At 35.2% G+C, this 23,813-nt stretch overlaps 3 protein-coding genes across 3 annotated transcripts; 2 read left to right on the top strand and 1 right to left on the bottom strand.

Moving 5' to 3' along the window:
* Positions 1 to 1,505: 1,505 nt before the first annotated feature.
* On the bottom strand, positions 1,506 to 8,611 carry LOC105157778 (protein decapping 5). Its single transcript, XM_088880155.1, is given in 9 exon segments — positions 1,506 to 1,705; positions 4,409 to 4,466; positions 4,564 to 4,674; positions 4,765 to 4,959; positions 5,804 to 6,658; positions 6,769 to 6,843; positions 7,483 to 7,547; positions 7,550 to 7,582; positions 8,306 to 8,611. Coding segments are annotated over 9 exon segments (1,629 nt in total). The 5' UTR covers positions 8,481 to 8,611; the 3' UTR covers positions 1,506 to 1,643.
* LOC110012322 (protein MODIFYING WALL LIGNIN-1) lies at positions 2,028 to 3,380 on the top strand. The gene is made up of 3 exons (XM_020695410.2): positions 2,028 to 2,381; positions 2,479 to 2,684; positions 3,083 to 3,380. Exons 1-3 carry the CDS (start codon positions 2,274 to 2,276, stop codon positions 3,318 to 3,320), a joined length of 552 nt encoding a protein of 183 aa, XP_020551069.1. The 5' UTR covers positions 2,028 to 2,273; the 3' UTR covers positions 3,321 to 3,380.
* A 2,864-nt stretch (positions 8,612 to 11,475) lies between the features above and the next one.
* On the top strand, positions 11,476 to 23,591 carry LOC105157550 (AP-4 complex subunit epsilon). The gene is made up of 11 exons (XM_011073995.3): positions 11,476 to 12,308; positions 13,566 to 13,751; positions 15,390 to 15,605; positions 15,696 to 15,806; positions 17,324 to 17,521; positions 17,629 to 17,760; positions 18,477 to 18,533; positions 18,716 to 18,832; positions 19,356 to 19,433; positions 20,396 to 20,539; positions 22,183 to 23,591. The coding sequence occupies exons 1-11, from the start codon at positions 11,742 to 11,744 to the stop codon at positions 23,230 to 23,232; spliced, it is 2,856 nt and encodes a 951-aa protein (XP_011072297.1). The 5' UTR covers positions 11,476 to 11,741; the 3' UTR covers positions 23,233 to 23,591.
* Positions 23,592 to 23,813: the final 222 nt, after the last annotated feature.

Below are 23,813 nucleotides of genomic sequence, written 5' to 3'. Positions count from 1 at the left end.
TGGAAATGAGCAATTTTTCCCTTTATAAAAAATAAAGGATAAATTACAATGACCTCTCCTGAGATTTGGCATAATTACAAATACCTCCTCGTTGTTTGAAAAATTACCAATACCCCCTGATTCTAACAACCATCTAAGAAGTAGCTTCATCCGTTAGGTTTTCATCCATTTTTTATGGTGAATTGACTAAAATACACTTGTGGATTAAAAAATAAAATTTTATTTATTTTTTAAACAAATTTATTTTTTTATGAATTAAGTGGATAATTTTTTTGTAATTTTTAAAATTTTTCCATCCATCCCGTTTGATTTTTTTATATAAATTTTTATTTTTTAAAAAAAAATACATTAAGGGCAAACCTCCATCTAAGGATTACATAATTTTATCAAACATTATGAGAGTATTTATAATTTTTCAAACAACACGGGAGTATTCGTAATTATGTCAAATTTCAGGGGAGGTTGTTGTAATTTACCTAAAAATAAAATAGCAATTTATCTCATATGTCATAAAAATAGAGCAAAATACCCCCAGGCTCGAAGGTGCAGTGCACACTCCCCTCTTGCATCCAGGCATAATTTTTAACAAAAAAACTATTAGTTTATATATTTATATATTTAATTCAATATATTAATATATATATATATATATTCATAAAAATAATATCTAATAATATGCATATATATGTTAGTTATGAAACAAATATACTTACATATATAAATATATATATATATCTTTTTATAGACGCAGAGCCGCCGCCGCCTGCATCTCCCTCGTCTCAGCGCTGTTGATTTATTAGGTAAATTTAGATTTTAAATCGATTAAGATCCAACATTTATCAAATAAAGACAAATGATTTTTAAAATTTTAAATTAAAAAATATAAAAAATAGAGAAAAGCATGTGTGACAAAACGCGTCAAGTGGATATTTTGTTTTATTTTTTGTAACACAGGAAGATAAATTGATGCTTTATTTTTTACGAAGAGGTAAATTGCTCATTTTCCTTAAAACCAAGGAATAAATTGCATTTAACTTCATTAGTTTCTTAATAGATACGTAAAAGTAGAGAAAGGACATGGGGCTTGTAGAGCAGGCCTCTTACAAACCCATTCCATGCTGTTTGAGTCCAAATTATTGAAACGTAGAAGATCTTTAATTTTATGGGGCAGGTCTCAGATTTTGGACAAGACCCATCCCAATCCCAATCCGAATAATATTTATAAAACACTTTTAATTTATTTAACTATTTTGTTTTTCAATTAATTTATAAGTAAATTAATATTTTTACGTAATAACAGCTTATCAGATATTTATAAATAGCACTCTTCATTTCTTTTTAAAAACTATATCGATCAATTGAAGAACAAAGAAATATAATCGGAATTTGCAAGCTAAACTCACCGGGTCCAACATCAGATCGGGCTTGGGCCGGATTTGAGGGGTTGGTAGCAAGCTTCAAGTCCACTAGCCAGTGCAGATGAGATGGGGCTTAAGATTTGGCAAAATCCGCCCCATTGCAAGAATTTAATATTGAACCGGTTGATGTTAATTCCTTGAACCCAAGTTCGCATCTGATGCTATGGAACGAGGAACAGTTGTCGCCGGTCTGGTCCGGTCCCAACAACCCCCATTGACAAAGCCTCACACTCTTGGGTCCCACAAATTCTTTTCCCAACAAAGCAAAGGTTCTTCCTCGAATTTTCCTATGCAAGAAAGAATACATGATTAAGAAGAAATAAATCATGATTTCGGCCATTTCCAGATAGTGAATAAATTGTTTACAGCCACTAAACCTCATTGATAGTTGTATATATTAAGAAGAAATTCAGCCTAACTTTGAAATGTAATTAGAGTGTAGTTTGCTGGTAATGATGATGATTTTCTCTATAATGCTTCTAAATATGTTATGATGACTCCAAAGGTAACTTCAACCATTTTAATAAGTACTCAAAATGAAAACAGCCAGCCCACATAAACCTATCAGTTTTGAGCTCTTTCTTTGGACCACCACCCCACCCCCCATAGTGCTGGAGTTGACCAAGTGGACATATTAAGCGTCTATATTCAATCAAAGAATGATTCTTCTCCTTGCAAGAAAATGGAACATTACTCGGCCAAAAAGTCCCCACCACACTCCAAGAAAGAGAAGCACCAAGACAACAACAAATTCTTGTTTCCTTGGAGTAAACTTCAACCTCCTCCTCTCTTCATTCTCGACCCTCCAATTCTTTCCTCCAAACAAAAACCAACAATCGAATCATCTATATGTAGATGGAAAGGCCAAACCAATACAGTTCTGTATTTTTCTTAACCATCATCCTCGTCTCCGGTCTCCTCTCCTTCGCCTTGTGCCTTGCCGCAGAATTCAAGAAATCAAAGGTTAATTCTATTCACACCACCACCTTTCTTAACTATCTGGGCCCTCTTGCAATCTTGATAATCTTAACATAACTCCGTTTCCTTCTCTTTTCTTTAGAAAAATGATCTAAGATTAGTTGGGAAACAGTGTTACCTGCCCAGAAGCTCAGCCTACGAACTGGGAATCACGGCCTTAATCTGCCTTTCTGTTGCCCAAGTTATCGGGAATTTGTTCACTTGCAGACAATTCCAATCAGGAGAGCATACCAGAGGCTGTAAAGTTATAAAGCCTTCAGTTTCATGCACGTTGCTGGTTTTATCTTGGTAAGTACTAATAAGTTATTCTTCTGCAGAGCCCATCAATAATATAGTGACTTTCCTTTCTTTCTAACAATTAAAGACATAAATTTAATTTGTCCTGGTATAGGAACTTCAGATAGCTGTTTTAACAATCATGGCAAAATCCCAGAAAAGCCAAACAAGTCCTCTTACCCAACACTGCATGATTAACCTACCTTTGTTGCTGTTTTGCAATAGAATTCAACAATTGTAGAGCTATTTCTGTACCAAAATCCTAGGGATAAGAACCTTCTAACGTGGACAGCTAGACATGTCTACTAGTATGATACTATGATTGTTTTGGACACTTCTAGGAAACCTACCCCTCAAGTAGACAAGAAGTAATGATAGTCACAAAATATAATATCTGAATGATCTTGCAGGATCAGCTTTGGGCTTGCTGTAATTTTAATCAGTGGAGCCACCAGCATGAGCCGAAATCAAACCCCTGGAGAAGGATGGTTAGATGGAGAATGCTACCTGGTGAAAGATGGAGTGTATGTTGGTTCAGCCATTCTGGGCCTGCTGGCTCTGGGCTCAACCCTTGCCTCAGGTGCCATTAGGATAAGCAAGAGACAAGCTGAAGAAAACAGGAAGGTTCATGCACAAGTTGATGAATAAAAGAAAGATGAGTAGCCGAGAGATACAGCATAAATATATATATATATATATATATATATATATTAATACATATTATCAGTCAGCTTCCACAATTGGGGAAATAGATACAATTTTTACAGCAACCAATAAGGAAATGGAAGGAGCTCCAACTTCAGCTCAGATAAAAGTGTTAATAGGGAAATGAGATATTTCTTATAAAATTGAAGTTGAGGGCTGGGAATATAAAGTAGGCTAGGCTGGCCACTTGCAACTAAAACCTAAGCTTTGTAATATATAATAATTGTCCCCAGATAATGATAAATAAAAGCAGAGGTATACACCAAAAAACATCATTTTAGATGCATTTTTTGTCATAACAAATTGAATTCTATATAGCCATTCAACCCAATGCATCATGATTTGGGTGCGGGATGACTCAGCCAAGCACGTATCAAGTCCATCTTTCATTAGCACCTCTATCAAATTATAATTACAACAGCAACGAGAACATGAAATGGAAAAATTTTAACTGATTACAAAAGTTGATATTAGTAAATAAAAAATTTTGCTTTAACGATGAAAGAGTTCTTTCTCCAGTTCTGTAAAGAAATGAGTGAAAACTCTAAATAGGAAAACAAAAGTTGCAGGCAGCAACAGTTAACTAATACGGGCAGGACATTAGATAAAGATCTGATCAAGCAAGCTAATTTATTTTGTAAATGTAGGTACCTAAAGTTTATCTAGAAATAGACACTAATAAAAATATGACTATTTGTTGCCTGACTACATTTGGAGCAGTCTGTTAGTGCTTAAGAACTAGAACATTAAAGGCAGGTTCAAGATCCAAAATGTATATGAACCAGCCATAACCAAGCATGATCTCATGCCAAAAAGATTCCAGTGGCAACTCCTTAGACTAGTCCCAAGATGCTTCACTAGAGTTCATTGTTTAGAAGAAACATATGGTTGGATAGAAAGATGATTTAGCAGGCAGGTCCACCAACTTCTGGATATGCCTATCAATCATTGAAATCTCTGCCCAAAACATCCACGGTCCCTATTACCATAGTAAGACCCCCTCCCCCAATTGTAGGAGCCACGGTGCTCACCATGTCTAGCTCCATTTTCATAGCCTAATTGAGTTCTCTGTCGAAAACTGCCGAAGGTCTGGGTATATGAAATAAGAAAGGGAAAGTGTGAGTATCGAAAAAATAAAACCTCTCATTGTGGAAAAAGGAAATATTCTCTTGCAATATTACTGAACCTCAGAGTCCAATTTCATTCTCTCAAAGGATCGATACTGTCCATTCCTAGCACCGCGGCTGGTGGAATTGCAAGATATGGTATCAAAGAAATCATCTTTGTTATAGGCAACCTGCAGATAGAACAGAATATACCCATACTTTATTGTAGAACCGCAAAATGCATGGTTAAATGAGCAGCAATACCCACAAAAACTTCATACCTTGGGCTCACCATTAGATACTGATCTATTGTTATCATCCCAGGCATCCTGGCTACTTGTACCATTTTCTTGTGCCCCATCTATTTTGTCTCTCTGGTTTGCTTTGCCAAGGTAACCCCAGAGCTCATCCTTCTTAAACTTCTCATTCATTGCTTGAAAATCAAATTCTTCAGTAAGTTGGGAAGAGTACTGTAACTGCAGGTTCAAGTAACAAAAAAAATGCATAAGACCAAAATAACAATTCAAAAGCACTCGTGCCAATAAGATATTGATCTTCACCATGAAAAGAAATAGATCATCTGAGAGTTTCCAAAAAAAATATATATCTATTTATGACATCATATATTTGGTTGAAAGCAATTAGAAAATGTTTATGAACATCACCAAAATAATTTGCTGCTAAGAAATAAACAGTAAGCGATAGCAATGCAATATTTCTAGCAACACCACAAATCATATATGTGTTCTATAAACCATAGACATACAGCATGATCAGTAGTATACTAGGAGATGCTCATTTATGGAGGTTATATAACATACTTCAATGCCACAAAGAGGGGAATTATATCTGTTCCAATTCAAATATTGGATAAATGATGTTGAAGGGAGGATGTGGATTGCCAGGGAGTTTGGAGGATTTTCGATAATGTGTTGAAAAATCCCTTCACAATAGGTTGTTATTTAAGCATTCTTTACATATAAATACCACAAATTCCTATATTTTTCATCTGTATCCATAACAGGCTTCTTCACTGCATAATTTAAACAGGCATTTTCAGTAAAAAAAACAGAACTTCGATCCTCAAGTCTTTCCAAATACTATTTAAGAACTCTGAAATTCTACCTCCATCTATTTCAAACAATAAAATACATTCAGATTTGAAATCCACATATTCTTAAACATAAATCTAAATATAAGTCTCACGTGGAACTAGTTAGGTACAGTGTAAAGGGTCATCGTGAATAGGTGCAAAAGGATAATAAAGCAAAGTGCACAGAACTAACTAGTAAACACACAAACATAAGGAAGATAGTTAACCTTTTCCGAAGGTGGTGGCAATGGCAACAAAGGTGGTTGCACTGCTTCAGTAGCAGCTGATGAGGAGATTGACAATGGGATTTTTAGACACATTGAACTCATATCACCAACATGCTTCTGATCCAGAGACAAACTATTCTCAGGACAATGTTCGGATAGTCTGGACAGTGTTAATTGGTTTGGAGTTAGTAACGGTGGTTGTTGTCTTAACAGTGGATCTGATAATGGAACTGAAACAGATAAATGGGGGGAAGACTGGGCTGGAGGCAATATGACATTAGGATCAATTCTGTTATCGGTTGGAGCTCCAATGTTGCTTGTACTCTGGTAGCTTAATGGAAAAGGCATGGTCAATCCATTAGAATTCACTAGTGTAGAATGATGAAACTGCAGAGGCAACTTTGAGGAGGTTGAATCAGTAAAAGGTGTAGAGAGTTGCTCAGAAGAAAGATTAGGTGTAGCATTAAAATAGACAGAACTAGAAGTAGCAGAAGAATGCCCTGGAGAAAAATTATTGGATAAATTTGTTGCTGTCATGGTTGTGGATTCCTGATTCTGCAGGGGATATAATGTCGTGGTTGATGAAGAGGAATGTGGGTGAGCAACAGGAATATCCCCAGGTGCTCCCCCGTATCCTTGCCAATGTGTTGGCCTGTCATAAGATGATATAGCATTATGTGGCGACGGGGAAGAACTCCACTGCCCCAACTGATTTCCAGAATGCTGCGTAGACAATACACTCGGGTAGGATCTTGAATTGGACACAAAGGGTTCACCATGCAAGTTGAATTCTGTCGATGATCCACTGACAGCTAATACTGATATTGCACTTATAGGGCCCCCATGATTGTTTGACTACATACGGTTAGTGAACATACAAAAGAAGATACAAATGTGTCAAACATGGCTTCCAAGTAAATCCCGTCAGTATATCATTACTATATTCTGATAAAAATGCCATCCACCTGAATAATTGCAGGATCATTGTATATTGCCTCCTCCTTTTGAGCTGGTGGTGTGCCAGTTTTAACTTCTAAATCCTGAAATTAAGCATATTAAGTACCATAAGCAAGTGCAAATGTCAAGAATCTCACACCATTGTTTGACTTTAAAGACATAGTTATATCAGAATAAAAAAAATATGCATACAGAATTTTGAGATGTTTGGATCTTTTCAACCAGATGTTGCAGTGAAATCATTCTCCAAGCATTGGAAATTGTAAAATAAATCTTCTTAACGCAGGAAAGGGGGAAAAGATTTCTGTATTCATTCTCCGAGCTGGAGTTGTCAGATAATATATTTATGACAAAAACATAAGGTCATCGATTTAAAGCTTCACTATTTGGCTACTTAAAAGGGAAATATCAGAGAACAAGCTTCTGTGTAATATTATTTTGAAGGTGGAAGCTAGACCAGAATATCACAAGATGTAAAAATGTCTATATATTATCTATTGTTTTGTGCTTGTTATATTCCTTTTCTAGTCTAGTTTCAAAGAGCATCCAGTACAATCATGAAGCAGACGCTACATAATTCTTTCAATAAACAAACCATTTCACCTTAACAAATACTAAAAGTATGGGAATTAACATTTACATCCATTCTGTACAAATAACACTGTATAAGCAGCAAGTATATGTACCAGGAGAGCTAATTAACCATGTTTGATCTGACTTACTTTAATATCACTTCCGCAAAATAAAATGTATTCATACATTTTGTCACTTGGAGGAACTTGTGGACATCTTTCTTTCTTCCCACCGTTCCATATGATCTCACTGAGACAGTGATCAGTTGGGTTCAGTTTAGTCAAACATTTTAAACTCAAAGTATTGCCGACCATATATAAACACAAGATTGACCCAACTTTCTTCCTAAAGCAGTACAAAAAACGATAAGATGGTGTTGTAAGAGGCATTTTGTTATTATCACATACTGATAATCATGGCATCCTTGTTACATGGTTTTACTCGTGGCACGTTGCACTTACACCAATACTCTTCCACCCCTGAAGATAGCACTCTGGAGTTTATGGAAGCTCTTCATTTACAAAGATATACCTAACCATCTCTAAAACAATCTTCTGTAATGCAATGAATGCTATAGAGAAGAAAGTGGTGGAGTGCGGCACTATCACCAAATAGAAAATGAAAAAAAATATATATGTGTATACTCCGCTAAGAAGCTCCCTGACGCAGAACTTAATAATTGACAATGCGACAGTCTAATTCCAAATTGAAACAGTATCCGAAATCAGTAGGTAGCATAACTAAAATGCTTTCCAAATTCTAATACACAATGCCACTTTACTGTATGCATTTCCTGCATGGAAAAAGAAAATTCCCCACACACAATAGACAACAAACCAAGAATCAAATGACGGAAACGCAAACGAGCGGACAGACACAGACACAACCAAACACAAATACATATTATGCATACAACAAACTTAAGGAAAAACAAAAAGTAAAAAAATAAAAATGAAAATAATGATGAGTTACCGTTTTTGAGGCCAAAGGTTGAGTCTTGCGGATTAAGGTAGTAGAGAACGCCCTCGTAACGAATCTCCGACTTCGACGTCACGCTCATAAAGCTTCCGATGTAGGAATCCCCCGCCGATGATGAAGACGGCGGTGGCGCTGGATTGTTGCTAGTACTAGAAGGTTCTTCCGCCATTGATGCCACTTTTACCACGAAAGATTAAATAGAGAGAGGAAAGAGAAAATGGATAATTGAACGGAGGGATCGGAATTCCAACGCCCCAATATAAATGTATAGAAAGTTGGTACTTTTATGTAAATTTATTATATCTCTAAATGGATGAATGTAATTGATATATGATTTTATTTTATTTTTAATTGACTTTATTTATATTTAAGAATTTATGGGTGCGAGAATCACTTTTGTTAGATTCTAGTGTCTATAAATGAATATTTCAGAGTACAATTCATTTTATTTCCCGCCTTTTAATTCTAATTTTAAAACTTTTCAACTCGCTTTAAATTAGTCAGTCCAATTGGTAACTTTTCTATATTACCCTTATAAAACTTTTACTTCTATTTTTTTTTTTTTTCAAACAATCATTTATCATTCACTTTTCATTTTTAGTTACGATTTGGTCATTCTATTTTAAACTTAAAAAAATATAATCGATTTAATTGGAATAATTTATTGCTGATCAATTATTCAGATAAAACTTGATTAATAATATATTAATATAATAAACTTATTGAATTTTTCAAATAAAAGAAATATTTAAATAAATAAGTTGGAAAAAAAAAGCTTAAATAAAAAAGTAAAGCAAAAATATTTAAACAAAATAACTTCTAAAATTAGAACATATATAAGAAAATAAATATGTCAAAGAAAATATTGAAGATGGGGTATATAAAATCCCTTATTCATTTCGGCCTTCTTTCATTTAAAAAAATCAAGCACTATGTTTGATTTCATTTTCGAATAATTTTCGAGACAAGATAAAACACAATCAATATTTGCATCTTTGTTTTCACACCTTAATTGTGTGTTTTTTTTATTTTTGAACTTTCTATATATAATAGATATATACACATTTATATATATAAATATAATATAAAAAAAAATAATTTGACAATTAACAATAATTTTTGTTTCCAAAAAATACAATATTTATATATATACATAGAAAATATATAAAAGATACATGATTTGACGACAAATAGTAATTTTTATCTCTCAAATCCCAACAACAAACATGTACTACTTATTTTAAAATATTTTAAATTACATGTAAAACAAATCCAAACATACACTCTATTTCCAAAACACACTTATTTATCTTTATTTTTCTCTCTCTATCTCTAAAACACAAAATAAAACACTCCAAAAATAAAACCAAACATAACGAAGAAGTTCAATAAATTTTTTGATAATTATATTGATATGTCATTAATCAAATTATTATCAACTATATTATTATAAAGAAAAGGGGATTTATATACTCAAAGTGTTACACTATGTTTGGTTTCATTTTTAACTTATTTTGGTGTGTCATGTGGAGATAGAGATAGAAAAATAAAGATAAATAAGTATGTGTTAGAGATAGTGTGTATGTTTGGATTTGTTTTTAGAGATAATGTAAAATAAGTATAGTACGTTGATATTGTTTAGTGGGAGACAAAAACTATTGCTCATTGTCAAATCATGTCTCTTTTATATATATTTATATATATACATGTATATAATTTTTTGGAAAAAATACAAGGAACCTCCTTGTGATATCGCAAATGAGCAAATTATTCCCTTATGAAAAAATAAATAGAGATTTACCTCCCTATATTTTGTAAAATATAATTTACCCTCCTATGATTTTTAAAATTAAGCAATTTACCTCCCTGTATAAGAAGGTAAATTGCTTCATTTTCATTTTAAAAAGTATAGGGGTGTAAATTGCTATAATTTTTTCATAGGAGGGGTAATGTGCTCATTTTCAATATTATAGGGGAATAAATTGCTATTCACCCATAATTTTTTTAGTTGTAGGGGCTATAATTAGTGTAGACTTACTTTGATAAAAAATAAATGAGACACTGTTTTTAAATATTTCAAAACACCATTAAAACTTCAAAAACAAATAAAGGCAAACATTTATTATGTTTTAGCCCATCTCGGATATGGGCCGAAAATAAAACCAAACACTAAGCATGTTTCTTTCCAGTTCTCAATTGCTGCAAAACTTCTCATCCTACTACCTCTTTCCGTAGATATTTGTAGGATTATTTTCTTTTAAAAATGCAAAAATTGTTGGAAGACCTCCATATTAAAGCATTCCAGTGATCGATTCAGCCACAAAAACAGAATAGTTGCTACTATTTCAAAGAACATGGGTGGTTTGAATTGTTTGAACCCTTATTTGATGTTTCTTCTTAGAATTTTGTGGTTCTTAGATTTATTTGATTATATTCATTCATTCCTATGCTCCATTTGAATTCTTTAGCATCCACTGCGCCCACAAAGTGTAATATAAACAAATACTTTTTTAACAAATCTAAACTTTTATATCATTCTAAACAAGTATTAGTTATGAGATGCAAAATGAATGAATATATAAATTAAAATTGCTCTTGAAAAGCTATGTAGAAATAAAATCGTCAAAAATTAAGATAGCGTTTGACGATCATTTATGATGGTCAAATATGGTCAAGTGTGTTAGACTACCCATCATTTGCCGATATTCTTATATGTTTTGGCTTTCAAATAGTGTAGATTATGGCTTACAAATCATAAATTTGAGTGAGAAGCTTAATGTGACTAGAGATGTGATTGAGTTGAAACCTTGTTATGGGAAAATAACTCTAATTTGATAATGAATATGAGTGTAATGCTTTTGGATAACACTAATTACTGTTTGCATCTATCAATTATTAAGAAATTCTTGACAATCTTTCATAGATTTAGTCATTATAAAATACTTTTGTAATTGAGAATTGAGCATATGCTATATCAAATTAGAGGTCGTGGGTTCGAAATTCGTTTTATGTGTGATATGTTATTTTTACAGTAATAGTAGGTGTTTGGTATAGTTTGTTAAATATTAGTATTCAACGTGAATAATTGTAATCAATTTATTTCGATTAATAATTAAGGAGTTTTTGATTTATATTCTATTTGAAACGTCGGCTTCTCTATTCGCGGACACCTACTGGACACACGTAGCTGTGGTACACTCCTGCATATGCATACACAAAAATCTAAAATCAGACCCTAATTTCCATCTCCCTCTCTCGTTTTCTCTCTTGATTTTTATCAGCTCTATGTGCAGATTCCCCCTATCTCCAGACCCTAAAACCAACTTCGGTGTGAAATTCATGCGTTTTGGCCTGAATTGATCCGGCATCATTGAGTTTTGAACTATTTTCAAAGCTGGAGCACCTTAAGACAATCGGTCGGGAGCTCGCAATGGGCTCCCAAGGAGGTTTCGGGCAGTCTAAAGAGTTCCTGGACCTCGTCAAATCCATCGGCGAGGCCCGATCGAAAGCGGAGGAAGACCGCATTGTATTACGCGAAATTGAAACCCTGAAAGTCCGACTAAATGATCCAAGTACCGCGAAGTTCAAGCTCAAAGAGTACGTAATCCGCCTCCTCTATGTCGAGGTGCTCGGCCATGATGCCTCCTTTGGGTACATTCACGCCGTTAAAATGACCCATGATGAGAATTTACAGTTGAAAAGAACTGGATATTTGGCAGTGACTTTGTTTTTGAATGAGGATCATGATTTGATTATTCTCATTGTGAATACGATACAGAAGGACCTGAAGAGCGATAATTATTTGGTGGTTTGCGCAGCTTTGAATGCAGTGTGTAGGTTGATTAATGAGGAGACTATTCCGGCGGTCTTGCCCCAAGTGGTGGCTTTATTAGGTCATCAGAAGGAGGCGGTGAGGAAAAAAGCCGTGATGGCGCTTCACCGGTTTTATCAGAAGTCGCCTGGGTCGGTTTCCCATCTCATTTCCCATTTCCGCAAGGTGCACATTTCTTGATTTTTAGATGAATGCACCATTATATGGATGTTTGAGTGCACATTATTGAGTTACTTCGGCTGTGATCGTTCGTGATTTCATCTAATATCTTAGTTGGAAAAAGCGAGATGAGATAGGCTATTATCTTAGTTGGCAAAGGCAAGATGAGATAGGGTTAGATGACATGAAAGGACCTTTGGAATGTTTATTACAATGTGAGATAAAATACTAATGATGATAGTCGATGTGATGTCTAAAAGGTGTTGAGTAAAAAAGAAAATGTAGTAATTATAATTGATATGATACTTTCTATTGAGAGTGGTGATGTGTTCTAAAAAAGTTCTCACAGACAAACACATTTTTGGCCGGAAAAACTTTCATGAGATGAGATGAAATTTGGATTTTTTCTTACAAGCAAGCAAAGCATTTTTCATCCTTTTCTCTTGTTTTTCTTCTGGATATGATGTAGTTTCCGTTTAGGAATTTATAGATGGAAATGTTGGGATTCGTTGCTTTATGCACTCTAGGAGAGATAATGGAATGGTCCGTTCGTTTCTTGTACTTTCGAACAATTATAGCTGGTAAAAAGTTGAGGTTTTCAAATTTTAAATTTTGACTTGGCCTGAGTGTATAATCCATATGGGGTAGACATGTTTTGCAAAAAAAGCAAGTACTCCAGTGCTGAAAAGTGGAAACATTATATATGTGTGGTTGTGTATTATATAGAATGTTTGTGCTCACGTATTCTCCTATGGCATGATGTCACAAGAATGCGCTCTCAGGAGGACTGAAAAGATCCAATAAATAACCCATGCAATGATTTATTGCATTGATAAGCTCTTAATAATTTCGATTCAGAAGAAAAATGGAATTCTTTATGTGCTGCTTTGTTGCCTACTGGTGGTCTTGGATTTCTTACGGCTGATACAGTATAAAGATTTGAAATTCTTGTGTTATACTTATTTACTTGCACATGTCCCAATCAAGTTATACATTCATGATTCCTGTATGTTATATTTCTAATGATCAGAGATGAATCTGTGAATAATTTACTACACAATTAAAATGGAAATTTGCACTTGTCTGACATCTCATGCCGATTGTATAGATGTTGTTTAAGAATATCATGATAGTAGAGATGAACTGATGATAAACTGATATTTGTGATCTAATGTCTCTATTCATTTTTTATGTGCATAAAATAAATGCTCTTGGATTCTGGAAGTAATCATTTACCTTTTTCGGAACAAAATGCTGTTGCAGAGGCTTAGTGATAATGATCCTGGTGTTATGGGTGCAGCCCTTTGCCCTCTTTTTGATCTTATTATGATTGATGTTAACTCATATAAAGATCTGGTGGTTAGTTTTGTCAACATACTTAAGCAAGTAGCTGAACGGAGACTGCCCAAGAGTTATGATTATCATCAGATGCCTGCTCCATTCATTCAGGTGAGTGTAACTTCTCTTTCCCTAATGTTAATCAAATATACACTTTCATTCAAGTAATTGCAGGCATAGTTATTAATGGCGCGCCGCGTGCCGCACATGCGCTGGCTCAGCGCCATTTTACAAAAATGGCGCTGAGTTGCTTATGGCGACGCTATTCTGCTCCATAAACCATGGCGCAGAGGCGCGCAATAGTGAAGCAGGCTTAAAAGAAACTGGGCGAAGCCCAGTTTTCCTCAAACACTGGGCCCAGTGTAAATAAAGGCTGGCTTTTTAGCCCAGCCTTTATTTGAGCTGGTTTATTAAAAAATAAATTAAAAAAATCAAGATGTCTTGCAAAACGAGTGAAATTAGAAATGTACGATTTCTTAACTCATCTTGCATGTTTGGAACTCTTTTCTTTTCCCTAAAACTTATTATTTGGCAAGTTTCTTTTATGGTATGATGATTAAAGTTATTTCTAGTGTTTAAATTTATTTATTTGTGCATTATTGATGTGAATATATACTCATGTATGAAATATATAATTTATTTATGTACATGTATGTGCGTTGTACTATAAAAATGTGCGCGCCTCACCGTGCACTATGGCTCCAGGGGACCCTTGCAGAACAAGATTATATGTATGGGTGTCTATATGTTGTGAAATGAGGAGGAAAATGGTAAAAGTGGGAAACAAGTAAATGCAGTTGATATGGATTGTTGGGTTAATGAGGGAAAAACATGACGTTGCACCTTTGCCTTTTGAAAGTTTGGCTTCTGCAAAATGAAAGAGTTGTGTGATTCCTCCCTTTATCCATATCAACTGCATTGAGTTCAGGGTCCATATTTTAGTACAACTATTTAGAAGAAAGTCCTCTTTGAAAAATACTCCTGTTACAGCTCAAAAGATTTTAAATAGGACTTTTGTGTTTAAATTGAAGAAAATGGTAATGCTGTCTTTACAAATGGACATAGATATAGACTTAAAAAGTTTCAATCTTCTGGCATTCAAACTACTGTATACGCTGAAAATTGTAATACAGAGTTAATATCCCATGCAATGTTCATTTCTCCATAAATAAGAAAAGGGTTTTCGAGAAGCATAGTTAACATCTTGTTGTGTCTTGATGTATAAAGTGTCTGGAGGAATTCTTCGACATCTATTTGGCTTAATATAGCCCTTCATCGTTGTCTATTTCATTCTTTGAACAGGTTTCGTTTCCTCTCCTAGTAAGACTAGGCTAGCTAACGAGCTTTTCTTTTAATTATTTGGTGCCGGTTCTGTATTGCAACCAGTTTCAAAAGCATAGTCATGAGGTTGCTTCATTACATATGCATGCTAGGGTCTTCCTTTTTCCTGCTCTTTTCCTTTCTTGGAGAGAGGATTATATGTTGACAACACCCTGCATCTGTCACACGTATGTACTTGTTATATATTAGATATGTTCCCTAAAAAATATATGTTAGATCAGCATGACTGCTTATATGCCTTGCAGCATGCATCTTTTTCTCATGGCACTTGGAAAGCTAATTCATTGCAGAGGACGTGGATGACTGTATAGATGTAGGCTTTTACATGGAAGACCATCTACATTTCTCCACTTTGTCATTATTGTATCTGTTCACTCTTTGTTAATAAATTTCTCCTTTTGTTTACAGATCAAATTGTTGAAAATATTGGCCTTACTGGGTAATGGTGACAAAAAGGCCAGTGAACAAATGTATACAATTGTAGGTGACATAATGAGAAAATGTCATTCAACAAGTAATATAGGGAATGCGGTTCTTTATGAGTGCATTTGCTGTGTTTCCTCACTGCATCCCAATCCAAATTTGCTTGGAGCTGCCGCTGATGCCATTTCAAAATTTCTGAAAGTCTGTGGTCTGCAACTTATTTTCAATTTATTCAGATTTCAGTTTTCTTTTCTATGTGCTCTAACATGACTTTTTGTGTCTGATTGACAGAGTGACAGCCACAATCTGAAATATCTCGGTATTGATGCTCTTAGTCGTCTAATAAAGATAAGCCCAGAAATAGCTGAGCAGCACCAACTGGCTGTCATTGATTGCTTAGAGGTGAGAGATACTCTTCTAGTGATTAAGTGGAAGAGGACGGTTTTTGATTTGATGTCTTCTCTTTGTTTTTTTTTCCTTTTTTCTTTTTCTTTTCGGGGGGTGGGGGGTTGTTTGTGTATAATTGATTTGATATCGCTGATTACACTGTTGGAACCAGGGCTGCTTTTCTTTAGTTTTGTATTCATACTTGTCCCAATCTTCTTAAATGCCTAACTAATGCAGTAGCTTTCTTTATGTGGGTTTACTGCCTATCTTGCTACTTCTTTTTTCAAACGTTCTATAGAATGTGCTTGCCCTCTGTAAACCAATCAACATTCCCTCCTCTTCTCCTCATTCTGTTGTCATTTCCAGATCACACACCTGGATGAGGTTATAAAGTTTGTTAATATTTGCTTTTGTACATTGACACATGCAGAATTATAAGTACAATGTGGGGCAGTGAAGCTTGAATTTTGAGTCCTCAAACATTTGATTTTTGTTGCAGTCGGCTTTCATAAGAACTTTGTTTTGTTGTACTGTTAGATAAAAATGCAAAACAAGAGTATTGGCCTGAAAACGCTAGTGTCTGACAGCATACTACTGTATATAATATTTCTTTTCCTTCACCAAATGTTAGACAAGAAACTCATTTTCTGAATATGGAGACGCATTTAAGTACCAGAATTGTCATTTCGCATGGGATTGGTTTGACAAGTGTTCAATTTTGTTGTGATGGTGTCCTCAACTGCAGAGTATTTTGCTTGCCAAAAGGTCAACGCTAGTAGATTTAACTTCATAGCGAAAGTTGTCCAACTTTTGAAGAGCATTTTACCCAGAACAATTTCGCGATCAATATGAAGACTGCAATCAAAGGGGCATTGTACTCCTTGTCTTTGGACCAGCAGTGCCATCAGGGAATGTAGGTTGGTTGCTTTGTAGGCTATCCAAAAAGTTAAGTAGCGTTGCCTCAATTCATGGGCAGAAAATGTTGGGTGTTATCTTTGAGGCTAAGCCACTGGGAAGCAGATGGAACTAAGTTTTGTACGGAAAGGCACGATGACAAGGGAGAAAAAGAGGATGTAGGGTACATAATCAGAGAGTTGAAGCAGGATTAGGAACTTACGGTGTAGATTTTAGTCATGTTTGATGTGTTTTGTTTGCATCATCTTTTTGGTTGTGGATAGGGTAGCTTGTATTGCTCATAGGTGAGTTGAATAAAGTTTCCTTAGGCGCTTGGAAAAGAATAAAAACAGCTTCTAGCTCATAATCTTGTTGTCAGTTACAACTCTCTTTTTCATGATCTCACCAAGATGTTGTTAAAATTAGTCTCATATTGATTTTGTCTGATCTCCCACTTTCTTAAGCAAAGATAATTTTGTTCTTCTCCTTGAAATCCATCTTGATTTTTTGTAGGTAAAGAGTAGTTGGCTCTACATCTTTCCTTGTAATTTTGTTTTGATGTGCTAATGACAATGGTATGAATGAGTTTGTCCTTCATCTCGACTTCACTCTGATGTCTGGCATGCTGCATGATGTAGGACCCAGATGACACCCTAAAGCGCAAGACCTTTGAACTGCTCTATAAAATGACCAAATCATCAAATGTCGAAGTAATTGTGGACCGTATGATTGACTATATGATAAGGATCAATGATAACCATTACAAAACTGAAATAGCATCCAGATGTGTCGAACTGGCAGAACAATTTGCACCAAGCAACCAGTGGTTTATACAGGTTTTTTTCCTGACTTGTACTCTTCCATGAGTTTTTCTCATGGCATTACTTATATATTTATGGAGTTTTTGATTTTCCCAATCTTTTTCCTGTGTTTTATTGGTCAGACCATGAATAAAGTATTTGAGCACGCAGGGGACCTGGTGAATACCAAAGTTGCACATAACTTGATGCGTCTGATTGCTGAGGGTTTTGGTGAAGATGATGATACTCCAGATAGTCAGCTTAGATCATCAGCAGTATGTTTTTTGGATCTAACAATGGTTCTTTTCCATGCATTTGGTGTCAGCTTACATAATCATACACCATCATATTATAAAATCATTTTTTACATTCAAATCCTTTCTTCTTAGCTTGCATTTTATTTAACGGAATTTGCAGTGTATGTTATTGCTCTAAACTTAAGCATGTTGATGTGCTAGTAAAATACACTCCTTTATATGCATGGCCTCAGGATAATAATATGATTTTTGTACATTTAAAATTTGTTATGTTGACAATTTCCTTTTCACTAGCGCATTAGGATAAGTTGGGAATAGAGAGCAAAATTCCCTTGAGAATAATAATTTTAGGATAAATTACAGAAAACATGTTAAAGTAAGCTTCAGCAGGAAAAAGTCCATGGATGTTTTTAAATAAAAAAAGTCAAGTCCAGGGTCCCCAACTATTCTTTTGAAAAAGCCCAAAATTTTGCCTTTACGGTAACGCATATTAGGCTCTGTGACTCTTTGATTAAATTATTGTTGGCGTCCTAGATTCAGAAACTAATGAATGTTCTTTTATAAAAAATTTCTTTGGGTTTTCAAATTGATATATCATATAACTTGCAATATTAATATTAGCTTCTGAAATTTTTGGTATTTTCAAGAAAATTAAAAGCATATTTTGAAGTTAATTAATATGTTATGCTCTTGCTAAGGCTTCTACTTACAATTTGAATTATCGTTTGGTCCAGGTGGAGTCATATCTTCGTATTATGGGAGAGCCAAAACTTCCATCTGCATTTCTTCAAGTATGTTATATCACCTCTTATCTTGTCATCTATATCATGTCATTGCTTCGTTTCCTGCCTCTTTTTTTTTTTTGGCTCAACCTCCTCTGTTCTTTGGCTTTATGTTCTTGCTGCTGTTTTTATGTTTTGTTGTCTTTTTGTTCTCTCTACTGCTCCATGGTTTGATTACAATTATTTTGCAGCTCATTTGTTGGGTCTTGGGGGAATACGGGACTGCAGATGGGAAGTATTCTGCCTCATATATAACCGGGAAGTTGTGCGATGTGGCAGAGGCACATTCGAATGATGACACAATTAAAGTAGGTATCTAGTTTATCATGGTATGGCTCCTGTTTTATTTTGAAGTTATATTTTGGCATAGTAAATCATGTTTTCCATTCATATGGGATGCGTGTTAAGGAAGTTAGATATTATAACACTTTTGGGCTAATTATCTTTTGTATAGTTTTCTCGATTTTGAGAAGTAAAGACGTTGAATTTTGATTAAAATATTTCATGGACCCCAAAACTTTAGGTCTTTGTCAACGTACTCATAGCTTTGCCTTTTAGTCTCAAGAAACTATATTGTTAGGAGTTATCATGGATTCAAAATTAACAACTTATACTAAGAACAGTGTTAGCTAGTATATGCAATATACTCCCACAATTAAAGATGCCATTTTCCTTTTGCCAATGCCTTTCAGTTTATCAAGTGTACAATCTCCCTAACCTATTGATTATTCCATTCATTTCTAGCAGCAATTTATAAATTGATTTGGTTATTGCACTGACATAATATTTGATCTGTCAATTGTAATTGCTTTCATCTTGCTTTGGTTGAAGGCTTATGCAGTAACAGCACTTATGAAAATATATTCATTTGAGATAGCAACTGGGAGAAAAGTTGACATACTACCTGAGGTAAGCTATTTAGACTTTCTAGGGTGGCTATAACATTCTAAGTTTGAGCTTAATGTAATTCTCTCTTTGCTGGAATGCAGGTGCTAGTATGATGATGAATTGCAACTTAAAAATATCTTGTGCTTGCTTTTCATATGTATATTTAAACTGCTTTGATTTAGTATGCATCAACATTTTCCTTGATAACGATATCTATGCTGTTATTTTACCTTATCCTAGATCCGGCTTTTTATCATCTCTGCTAGAGCATTCGATGCAAGCCCTTGTCCTGTTTATTTCTAATTTAATGAAGCAATTGCATGCTGAAATTATATTTTTGCTGCATGAGCCTGTCTGGTTTCCACATTCTGTTCTTAATAGATAATGATCTTGATAGATAAATTCAATCTCAAAAAGAAAATATTGGAGATATGCTTGAAGCCTTACTTAACAGTGCTGTGGTTTCTCCTCCTTGATAAGGTGCTCTAAGAATGCGATCTGGCAGACAAATTGACATATATGCAATTGTGGCCCAATCAATTTTCCTCGGAAAACATTATAAAATAAACATCTCATGTGGTTGGATTTTAGAAGAATTCCAGAAGTGAACTTGATGGGCTGTGTTGTTAATATTCCTCAATTATATATGGCTCTTAAAGTTAATTTTTAAATTTGGGTGGAACCTTTTTCTTATGCAGAAAACTTTGCATGTACAGGAGGTACAAAAGGTTCCTCAAGCTTAATTTTTTCTAGGCTGTTGTGACTATAATTTCTTGCTATATTTGAAACATGTTTTTACTAGAGTCAGGAGTCAGAGAAATATTATTCATCATTACTATTCTTGCATGCGAAATATTGTTAATAGTTCTTAGGCTGTTCTAGAATATATTTCTTCTTGGATTCTTTGATTACTTGAAAATATTGGCTCTGTCAGTATTTGAAAAAATAGAAAGGATTTTCAAACTGGTGATATCTTGATGCAGTGCCTATCTTTAGTTGAAGAAATGCTAGCTTCCCACTCAACAGATCTGCGACAGCGTGCCTATGAGCTTCAAGCAGTCCTTGGTTTAGATGCTCGTGCCGTTGAGAAAATATTGCCAATGGACTCCACTTGTGAGGATATTGAGGTAATATGTGCCGACAGAATAAAATTAGTCCTTTCTTTTGCACTTGGCTTAGAATAATATTATCTCTCACATATTCATGAGCTAGACTGGTATTTGATGCAAAATTTCTTTCTAACGTTCTTAGAGAATTGTCAGACCATGTTAATGTTATTTTGTTAAAATGCTCGACTCTCTTACACCTTCCATAGTTGACAAATAATTTGTACAATAGCTTGCTTGTTTTGGAATCGGCTGAAGATCTGTATCCAGAATATACTTGAACAATAGAGATTCTTTGATATAGATTACCTTGTAGAGTATTTCATTTCAGTTATAACGAAGTCTTAATTCTCCTTAAACTGCTATTCACATTTCCGAGGAATCAGGTGTCTTTTCTATGAATTTTTAATTAACAAAAAAGATGGAACTAAATGAGGATGTCAATCAGCATGGTTAAAGGAACTTTGTAGTCGTTTAATTTCTAATAGTGTTCCTTGGAGTGTTCAGCATGGCCTCTTGTCGACAAAATGGAATTTGACAAGAAAAGAGAAGGTGATTACCAGAAGTGATGAATCTAGTCAACATCCTTAATAAGGAATATAGCACAAATATTTTCCCAATATGTATTTCAGTTCTCCTCTTTTCTTTATTAGGTACTCTGACTGTCATAAGGATAATAAGCATTCTAGACAAGATAGTTCATAGAGGATTTGTCGATCTTGCCTCATGGTTTATGCGATTTTAGATAAATTTTTTCTGAGTTCTAGAGTCTTCCTTAACTTGCATTTGTATTTTCTCTTTCCAGTTTGTGGGGTACTATAAAATTCTATTTAAAAAGCGAGTGATCTATTCTTTCTTTCCCATGCTACCTTCTAGTTAAAATCGAACAGAGCAGGAGCTACATATGAAAGTTTTATCTGCCAACTAGCGGAGATAATTTTTACTTATATAACTTAGATCTTCGATATGATTTGTCCGCCAAAGTATGCAAAAGAAGTCTAGTTTTGACCTGATACAACATTTGTCTGTCTCAGTGTAGGAGATCTGCTAAGGAGTTAGGACTTTGGTGATTAAGGGTGCATTCTAATGCTGTGAAACTATGGAGAAGGCCTAATATTTTGTAACATGTGGAATTTGTATCCATTTCCATTACTTGTAGTGGAGGTTTTGTTTTCCATGAGAAGATATAAGGTCGCAATCTGCCACACGCCAGTTATGCAAATGTGAATTGAAAAATCTGGTATATTACAATATGGCATTTGCTGGCTATAAGATGTCGATGCAAGTGCTGAACACAAATGATAACCATTCAAATAACCAATGCTTCTAGAATGATTTAAGAAGGCTTTGACCATGGCTCTGATCGTAGTTCTCATTTATATATTTGATAAATGAGGCTGCTCTTTGAAAGTATATATGGTTGGGAGCTATTGGTATCACATTAATGCTACAAGAGGGCATTTATAGGAAGTCCTTCCCATTTTAGGAATACAGTCTAATTTTGGCACATTGCACAGGAGTGATAAAGACCGAGCGGGCAGCAGGAAATTCATGTTTATCTGTTGCTGGTTTCACTTTTTCATATTGGTTGCTACTTTGGTTATAATCATGCTGCAACATCTTTTAATTGATTGACGCTTTTGACATATGTTTAATTTTTGCAGGTCGACAAAAATCTTTCGTTTCTTCATGGTTATGTTCAACAAGCATTGGAAAATGGTGCTCAGCCTTACATCCCTGAGAGTGAACGCACTGGAATATCAAACGTTAGCAACTTCAAGAGTCAACAAGATCATGAACCCTCAACACATACTCTTAGGTTTGAGGCTTATGAGCTACCTAAACCCTCACTGCTGCCAAACATTCCTCCTGTACTAGCATCCTCAACTGAACTTGTTCCTGTCCCGGAGCTATCTAGTGTTGCAGATATCCTCCAGACTGCTCCATCTGCATCTGATGCTGGGTCGTCGGAACTAAAGCTACGACTTGATGGGGTTCAAAGGAAGTGGGGTCGCCCTGCTGTTTCCTCTGTCACACCATCTACTTCAAGCACTAATACTGTGAATGTTCAGAATGAAGCATCGCAGCGCGACTCAGCAGGCCGTTCCAACTCAAAAGTACGTGAGGCATCTTATGACTCAAAAAAGCAGCCACTAGAGGTTCCACCTGAAAAGCAACAGCTGGCGGCTTCACTTTTTGGGGGTGCATCAAAATCTGAGAAAAGACAGTCTTCTATCCAGAAGATGCCCAAATCTCAAAATCAAGCTGCAGAGACATCTCATGTGCCCAAGGCTGCAGCTTCTCGTACTCCTACCGTAAAAACATCCCAACCTCCTCCAGACTTGCTTGACTTGAGCGAACCATCTGTTACAAGTAGTGGACCATCTATAGATCCTTTCAAGCAACTGGAAGGTCTTCTTGATCTTACACAAGATACAACCTCGGAAACTGCTGGTGGAGTTAGTGGAACTGAGGGACCTGAGTTTTCTCTCTTTGCAGACATGTCTTTGAGTGTCCAGAGTGATGGTGCTGCCAATTCAATTTCAAATGTTTCCGACAGAAACGGTCTCGGAGGTACTATAATCGAGAATTTGGTAAAATCAAATAAGGGACCAAATTTGAAGGAAGCTTTGGAAAGGGATGCGCATGTAAGGCAAATGGGTGTGACACCATCAGGTCAGAATCCCAACTTATTTAAGGACTTGCTCGGCTAAACTGTGAAAACCTGCGTCCACAGACTCGGTTGGATTTCTTCAGGAGTGATGCTTTATCTCTCTGTTCCTCGACATGGCTGTCTAAGGTAGGAGGATACAACTCAATAAAAGCAATCCATGATTCATGAGCAGAAATCTGGACTGGAAGAAACCTGAGGCGTCTTCATGGAACGTCACTTGTCTAGAAAAATTAGTTGCACTTAGTATTGGTGCAGGAGATCATATATACAGTATGTAGAAATACAGTGAGTTAGATAGGGTTTCTTGAATTGTTCATAGAGCTTTCTTGTGTATCCTTTTGACCTGAGTTTTGGATTCAACCGGTTTTTCAAGGAGGCGAGCTGCGCTATTCAGCCTTACGATGTTGTGATTTTCATTTTAGATGATTACATCTACGCCTTCTGAAGTTTGATCTAACCACAAAGCTTCGTCATTGCTTAAGAATATACAGTATCACCCTTGGGATCTAATCCATTTAACATTTACTCCTAACGCTAGGATTGAGGTTGATGCTGTAGAAAAATATGTATACCACAAGTGGGAAATGAGTTCTACGCAAATTGGCAATTGTTTTCATTCAG

The sequence above is a fragment of the Sesamum indicum genome, linkage group LG1 (genome assembly GCF_026168435.1).
Source record: "Sesamum indicum cultivar Baizhima isolate 11 linkage group LG1, ASM2616843v1, whole genome shotgun sequence".
In the NCBI taxonomy this organism is placed as follows: domain Eukaryota; kingdom Viridiplantae; phylum Streptophyta; class Magnoliopsida; order Lamiales; family Pedaliaceae; genus Sesamum; species Sesamum indicum.
Note: the sequence above shows the minus strand (reverse complement) of the source record. Positions and strands in the feature narration are given on the sequence as shown.